Source organism: Engystomops pustulosus, chromosome 7, assembly GCF_040894005.1.
Source record: "Engystomops pustulosus chromosome 7, aEngPut4.maternal, whole genome shotgun sequence".
In the NCBI taxonomy this organism is placed as follows: Eukaryota; Metazoa; Chordata; class Amphibia; order Anura; family Leptodactylidae; genus Engystomops; species Engystomops pustulosus.
In genome coordinates this window covers 32,974,873-32,982,898 of record NC_092417.1, presented here as the reverse complement: position 1 = coordinate 32,982,898, position 8,026 = coordinate 32,974,873, and the positions used below count along the sequence as shown (strand labels likewise).

The 8,026-nt window shown below is 44.0% G+C and overlaps 1 protein-coding gene across 3 annotated transcripts in view; it reads right to left on the bottom strand.

Moving 5' to 3' along the window:
• Nucleotides 1-8,026, bottom strand: part of HECTD1 (HECT domain E3 ubiquitin protein ligase 1) — a 43,633-nt gene that overhangs the window by 1,612 nt on the left and 33,995 nt on the right. For all 3 annotated transcript variants that reach the window (XM_072115393.1, XM_072115395.1, XM_072115394.1), the window contains 10 exons: nucleotides 7,452-7,662; nucleotides 7,270-7,355; nucleotides 6,320-6,447; nucleotides 6,038-6,239; nucleotides 5,236-5,373; nucleotides 4,044-4,651; nucleotides 3,399-3,477; nucleotides 2,947-3,040; nucleotides 1,961-2,111; nucleotides 438-582 (listed from right to left, as the gene is read on the bottom strand). In XM_072115393.1, coding sequence (XP_071971494.1) covers nucleotides 438-582; nucleotides 1,961-2,111; nucleotides 2,947-3,040; nucleotides 3,399-3,477; nucleotides 4,044-4,651; nucleotides 5,236-5,373; nucleotides 6,038-6,239; nucleotides 6,320-6,447; nucleotides 7,270-7,355; nucleotides 7,452-7,662 — 1,842 coding nt within the window. The remainder of the gene's footprint in view (nucleotides 1-437; nucleotides 583-1,960; nucleotides 2,112-2,946; nucleotides 3,041-3,398; nucleotides 3,478-4,043; nucleotides 4,652-5,235; nucleotides 5,374-6,037; nucleotides 6,240-6,319; nucleotides 6,448-7,269; nucleotides 7,356-7,451; nucleotides 7,663-8,026) is intronic.

Sequence of the window (8,026 nt, the reverse complement as noted above, 5' to 3'; positions counted from 1 at the left end):
TTACACTGTCTCCACTACTCCTTGAGCACTTACCTTCCCCACTACCTGACAATCACTCACAGTGGGAGGTGCGAGTGCTACAGTGTAACAGCCTTTGATAGACAAGCATAAAGGGTTTATCATGCTCTATTTTGATGGGTTTCTTTTTAAAAGAAATCGCCAGGTTTTACCCTATTAAACCTACTACCCCCTCAGATCAGGTATTAAATAGCCTTTTTAGAATTCCCTCTTATGTTGAAATCTCATCAATACAAAAAAAAAAAACAAAAAAACACCACACACACTACCCTAAAGTCAGGATATTCTCACAATATGTCAAAATTCCCAATTTAAAGTTATCTGTTACGTATGACATGTACACAGACCGTGCAGTGTATACAGGGGCTCCATTAGGGTTTGTTCTACAATAAGAGGTCACATCAGCAGAATGAGCTTACCTTCCTCACTACAGTGAGGCGTGGATGCAGATTGGCTAGTCCTCCAGGGGGCAGTGTAGAGCACCCCGTTGTAAACTGTAGAAAAGCCTTCCTCTCATCGGAGGACATGCCGCAGAGGACGCGCACGAAACGCAGGAAGCCCGGGCTGCAGGAGGCCAAAAGGAGAAGACAGTCAGCTACAGCAACTTCATGCAAGGGTTAAATGGTATTATACTTCTCACCTGCTTCACAACAGATAATAGTCTAGAAAATTGATGCAAATTTCATGTATACTTTAGATTCATCGCCAAGAAAACAGTTATTCTAACAATGATCTCTTAAACACTGCAGGTTTTTTTTTTCCATTTTTCACTCCACCTTCATAAAATCCATAAAACTTTTAACCTTCCCATATATAGAACTTGTTTTCTGCATAAATTGTTCTTCCTAGTGACAGTATTATATGCCGTGTACTGGGAAGCTGGGTAATAAAAACAAAAAAAAAAAAACTCCAAATGTAGTGAGATTGATGGGAAAATGCATTTGCGCCATTTTCTTGCGGGATCTGTATTTACAGTTTTTATGGTTTGCTCCAAATGCGCTCCCCTTCTTAGTGTGGTTACTATCACAGGGATAACAATTTAAGGTTCAGAATGCATTTATAGATTTTTTTTTTTAATGGAAAACTTTTTGTACATATTCGGGCGCTAATAACTTTCATAATTCATGCGTCTTTTTTGCAGGGAGAGATGACATTTTCATTTAAACCATTTTGGGGACTGTGTGACCTTTTGCTCCGGGAATAACAGCTTTTATATTTTGAGCAGGACTTTTGGGATGCAGCGCAAACAAAATCATAAACTTGTTAATTTTTTTTCTCATTTATAGCAAAATTTTTAGTTTTTCTGAATTAATTGTATTTGCAGACCCCCTAGGGTACTTTAACCATAAGAGGTCTGATCATTCCTACCATATACTGTTTAACAGATCTTCATTAATGATAATGCCTTCATAATAAAAACTCCAGGCTGTCAAGGCAATGGCTCGCCTTCTCGATGGGTTTACAGGGAACGATGATCTCCACCAAGATGGCGGTGCCCAGGATTTAAATGCCTCTGGTGGCATTTATATGGTTAACACGAGTCTTGCTGCAAGGCTCTGCCTGCTCCACATATCCTTAAAGGAAATCTACCATTTGCGTCATGCATAGTGAAGCAAAACATTCCTTAATAATGCTGTAGCTACACTGATGCAGAAACATATCTTGTTTAAGAGGAGAAGTGCCTCTGGGCTGCGACAGAGCCTCATTATTATAATTTAGTTTGGTTTTTTTCAGCTAAACCACTCAGCTCAAGGATTAAACAAGATGTGTTTCTGCATCAGTGTAGCTACAGCATTCTCAAGGTATGTTTCATAATGCATAGAAGCAAATGGTAGATTTCCTCTAACAGCCTCATAGCATACAGGGACATCAAGGAGCGTTAAGATTGCCCTTAGACAATGTCACTTGTCTGGAGACCCCTCCTCTGATGGACAGAACATACCTTTCTCTGGTGTAACCCAGCTTGGGCTCTGTGTAATTGATGATGTCTTCAGCGGACCAGGAGGGGGACTGGTTACCACACAGAATCATCTGGACCTCCTCAGGGCTGAAAGAGCCCAGTTTCTCCATAGGGAATACTTTATTAAAGCCGCCTAAGAAAGAACAGAATATATCAATATGTTATCACCTGGAGAAAACTTTCTTGCCATCCTCCAATCTGAAGGATAAGTACTACATTTCTGGTAACGGGCGCCACTTATCCCTCCAGTTAACAGCTAGTGTTGTTCCCCCCTCCACTCTCCATAGGATCCTGAACGGCCATGCCAAAAAATCCAGCAGCAATAGGACCTGCCCTGTGGTGAGACATGGTGTGCATTATGCCCCCATGCAGAATATTTGTGGCTAGCTCACTGCCGCCATATGTGCAGACGTGTGAATGGAGCCGATGAATCGCGGTTTAGCCAACTCCTTGCATTTCTCTTCCTATAGAGAAGTGGTGGCGAACCTATGGCACAGGTGCCAGAGGTGGCACTCAAAGCCCTCTCTATGGGCACCCAGGCCATCACCCCAGGGCAGGGTTCGCTAGACAGGACTCAAGGCCTCTTGCAGTCCTAGAGAGCCCAGGACCCTAGAAGACAGCTACAATGATAATCCAAACGTCTTCTTCTTTCTAGTGTATTGGTGTCCTCAGGGGCCTATATACTTTAAACCTGTGACAGAGCAGGGAGTAATAAGTTACTGCTTAAATTGACGCATTGGCACTTTGTGAAAAATATGTGGGTTTTGGTTGTAGTTTGGGCACTCGGCGTCTAAAAGGTTTGCCATCACTGCTATAGGACCACAAAATGGCCTTTCTGGACCTCATTTCGAAGAGATATTGGAATAGAGACTTTTTTTCAGTACCATTAAGTAAATAGCTTCCGTTCTAGAACAGCTTAACTTTATATAATCTGTAACAATCATGTAGATTTAACCCCTTAAACTTACTTCTGAACGCTTCCATTTGTTTCTGAACTCCGGTCTGCATGCAGTAGTCAAACATCAGATCGACATAGTCTTCTGCATTGTCTATGGTCACCATCTGCAAGAAAGTCACGCGACACAAATGACATACATGAAAAAAAAAATATAAATTTCAGTCCCCCAATTTTCCCCCTGTAGATGTCAGACATGATAGGTGCCCATGTGACAGCCGCTTTCTTCATACAGCTTGTCCAAGGGTGGGGTGTGTGTGTGTTAGGACTGTAAGCACCATCCCATCAGACCTATAAAAGTTGCACTAACAGATTGGAATACATTTTATATATTACCATATATACTCGAGTATTAGCTGACCCAAGTATAAGCAGAGGCCCCTAATTTTCCCATAACAGATTGTAATACATTTTATATATATTATATTTAGAGAGCTGCAAATTCTAGAAAGAGAAAAATCTCACCTCATCTTCACCATTGGGTTTCAGGTCTACTGCGCTAAAGCCATACACACGAGATGAGGGACAGAACTGGAAATTAAGCCTGGAGTGGAAAAATGGTTATGGGGAAAAAAAAAAAAAAAAAAAGTTAAATATATTTTTTTTTGTAAATGTGGAGCTTAAAAGGAAACCTACCACTTGCCGTGGTCGGTGTAATATGCACATACCGAGCACCAGCTCAGGGTGAGCTGGTGCCGGAGCTTACTTTCATTAGTGTCCTAAACTGCTGTATCGCGGTTTAAACACTTTTTAAACTTTATAGCCGAAGCTGCTTCGGCGCACCTGCATAGGAAATGCGGGGGAGCTGCACGCACGGTCGCGTGCATGGTGCGCCAAAACTCCTTCGGGTGTAAAGAAAAAAAAAAATAAGTGTTTAAACTGCGATACAGCGGTTTAGGACACTAATGAAAGTAAGCACCAGCAACAGCTCACCCTGTATATGTATCTTACACCTACCACGTCAAGTGGTAGGTTTCCTTTAAGTAGTAAGAAGTTGCAGGGGGTCCCACTGCTGGCACAAGGTTCCTGCTGTAACGCACATCCAAATCATTACATTTCCATCTATATGTGACCCTCATTCTGTAACAGAAACCTCTCCATATAACTCACCCCAAGTCTTCAATGCCGACTGTAGGTCCAGAACCAGATGGGTTCTTCAGCATCAGCTCCTGGAGTTGTGTGTTCTTCTCATCCTCGGACAAGCTGCGATTGCTCAGAATGTGTCTCCTCTTCACAGCCAGTTCTCGGATATCGCGAAGGAAGCGCGCGCGGTGCGGGTTTATGAGTTCAAAGTCCTCCCATGTCAGTATACCCTGGAACCAGGCTGGTGGTTTTGGCTTTGGTGGGTCCAAGATGAACTCAGATTTGGAGTCTTCCTCGAAGCTTCCCACAGAGAGGGCATCGTGTCCGTCCTCGGTGGAGGCTTCGGATTGGCTTTCTGTACAGTGCTCGCTGTCCTCCCCTCTGGAGGCGTATAACAGTTTACTCATATTGCTTTTGATATCCCCCATACACATGAGCCTGAAGAAGGGCTTAGAAATAGGCAAGTCTACGAGGCGATTGTCCTGTATACATTTTGCCAAAAATACACCCAGAAAATGACAAAGCCTGGTCACCCTATCCAGTTCTTCACTGTCCTGAGGATAGGGAGCTATGAATAGTCCACACGACCGCTGCACATAATATCCAGGAGGCTTCAAGCCACCGCCGAGGTCAACCTAAGAGACAAGACCGGGGTTACACAATGTGAATAAGTGATCAGCGAATATCCTATCCAGTCAGAGCAGAGTAACCATTCACCACACAAGCTCCTAGGATGTCAATATGTTCCAAAAGGGCACGTGAGTAGAGAGATCAGCAAATAATTCATATTTATAGTGTAATGAAGTTACAAAAAGTATAAAAGGAATATTGTGTATCAATTCATCACTGTTCTAGATCTCTGCTTGCTGTCAGGCAACAGGAAGTTACAATGTTTACTTCCTGTAGATATAAACCAGTCCCTGGTCATGTCATGTCCCACAGCTCGTTATATACCTGGCCATGTGAGGTCACAGGTGCACGACTCGTTATAACAAGCCGTGCAGCTGTGTGACATCACACGACCAGGGGCTGGCGTTTATCCACAGCAAGTAAACAATGAAACCGCCTATAGAATGACAGCAAGCAGAGATCTAGAATATCACGAGGAACTGATACAGAAAGTATATTGGAAGACTTTACACTTTTCATTACATAAATATCAATTATTTGCTGCACACCGACAACCTCATTCATTTTAGATGCAATCTGCACTTGTTACCTGTCGAGATTCATCGTCTGGGAAGTCATCATCACACAACCAGATTCCCAAGTCTGTTTTCTGAAATTCTGCCGCCACCAGGGCATAAAATTCTAGGGTAGGGCCCAGCCCCGTCCCTTCCTCTCCGAGGAACTCTACCTACAAGAAGCAAGGATAAATCAAGATAAATGAATGATGCAGGTTATGAGATGTCAGATGCTCGCAGGCCATTAGACACCTGCCCTGGCAATAGGCTCATACAGCGTGCGGTTATGTCTCCATCATAGCTACAGCAGATTGGACATTATGTATGCAAAACCCCTTTAGAGGGAAATGGAACAACAAAAATCGTTCATAATAAACCAGGGACACTTGCTCATAGATCCAGGTACAGTTATTGCTGTAGTCTTCCTATATTTGTTATCCATGGCCTCCTTCCTTCTAAATCAACTACTAAAACTAAACTAATGAGCCTGGAGGGCTCTGAGGTGTGTTACTGGAGCCCCTCTGTGGTGCAGCTGTGCAGACTGTTACACTCACCCTCCGACTGCTTCCTCATCACTTCGCTCCTCCCTTTGCCTGCTGTAATCTCAACACACTGCGAGGGAGGGGGTGCATTGGAGTTCACACAATGTAATGGCTCATTAGCATAATTATAAAAGATGATTTTAGCAGGAAGGAGGCCATGGATATCAAATATAAGGACATTACTCATAGATCCATGCACTGTGACTGTGGTAATGTCCTTATCTATAATGATGGATACACCTGGTAAATGTGACCAAGTCCATATCAAGAACATACAAGTTATGACGGTTCTTACCTCAAGCACAGACTTGCGATCTGCGTGGATCTGCATGACATTCTCTGCCCACTCCATCAATGACTCCCCACGGGGAACCTTCACCCTCTCGTGCTTCAAACGTCCCACTCTGAATTCACCAGGGTCGTCCCTACGGACTGCGCTGGCCGTCCTGCTCCTCTCCACGGTGGCCTCCCGCCTGTTCTGCAGCCAGACTATAGCTCTATGGATAAGAGAAGGAAACGGCATCAGGATCTGAGGACCTTGTGGCTCCCGGCTGCATCCCTGTAGGCTCAGCAATACCTGGAGGCTCCAAATGCTGTACACGTGAAATAAAGCTGCCTTGTCTCAAATGGGATGAGGAAGGGACATTTGCTGGTCAACTGTTCACACCAATCGGGCAACGCTCCACTAGCCAAAGCCAGCGGCTCCTGTAACAAAAGAAGATCCAATGATCAGATTCTTAAAAGATGGGCAATATCTACTCTATATAAATCGGTAGTACAAGTAACTTTCTCATAGATCAGTGCCCATTTCTACTCTGACTCATCTCCCTCAACCCCCAAAATCTTCTGAATTCAATGAAGTCAATTTACACAGCAGTCTATGGAGAGGGTAAGGGGAAATAAGTCTCAGCAGCTAGGTGTCCAATTCTCAGTTGTCTCTGAATTGGAAGGCAGAAACCTTGCAGGGGGGAAAAAGAAAAACTAATCTAGAAAATTTAGATTACATTCTTCATAAGGAATACTAATATTATTAACTTAAACCTTTGGGTTTTGTAAAGTTTGTCAAAAGCTAATGTCTTTTTTAAAAGAGACCTACCCGCCAGCTCACTGACCACTGTAATTTTCTCCACTGTCAGAGAGGAGGAACTGGAGCATAGGTTATAATCAAATTTTCCCTGACACTGTCCAATCAGAAAACAGCCAGTGTCACGGAGGAGGAGGCGTGTGTTAGGATAATCTTCTCAGTGTAAAAGATCATAACACACGCCTCCTCCTCTGCTTCAGCTCCTCCTCGACACTGGCTGTTTTATGATTGGACAGTGTCAGGGATTGATTATTAATTATAACCTATGCTCCAGTTCCTCCTCTCTGACAGTGGAGAAGATTATAATTGGACCCCATCTCTGCCACCGTGTGGGCTAGAAAATCCAAAGTGATCCCAAATCTGTTAAGCAGCCCTTATAGGATCGTACATTCATCTTACAATGTGCGGTGTTAGTTTCTGCCTCTTCTCTTCATACAACTTACCTCAATTTGCTGTAGGATTTTGGTTGTGATTTTTTTGCTAGTAAATTCCTCTGGGGAGACACTGAATAGCAGCATTTCATCTCCTTCTGCAAAAGAAAGGCAGATGTTCCGTCACCATCTGTCCACAAGGGTCTAGTGGACGAATGACTTTGAATTTAAGAAAAACGGAGAAGAAAACGCACCTTCTTGTGGAGTCCTGGCAGAGTATGGATCGCTAGCTACAATATAAAGGATGCGGAGGAGCTGCAGGACGTCCTCCACGCCGCACGAGTTCTGCCCGCTGCCCGCCTTGGCTTGTGGCTGCTCCCGGCCGTGACTTAATATATCGAAACTCTGTATTGCGCCAAGAGTGGCAGGAATCACCGCGGACTTGCATCCGTTCTCACAGAAGTCCTGCAAGCAGAATATAATGATGTAGAGGGAAGGGATACAACCGCAGCCCATTCTTCTATGGACCAGCCTTAAGGTGCATTCACACACGGCAGACTTTGCCACAAAATTTCCTGTAAAAATCCTGATTTAGCTTGTGGGAGTCTATTTGCTTGCGGAACTAACCTTTAGAGGACTGACATACTTGATGCATTACTCTTTAATGGATCGGTGCCCATGGCCATTACTGTATCGGACCATGCCAACCAACATTGGGGGGGGGGGGGGGGGGGGCGTATACATGTCCCCCATAGACCGGCAATGGGTGCATGGTGCACCATTGTACCGCTCTGCACTGGGGAAAAATAATTTCTCCTATTTTTCCCCC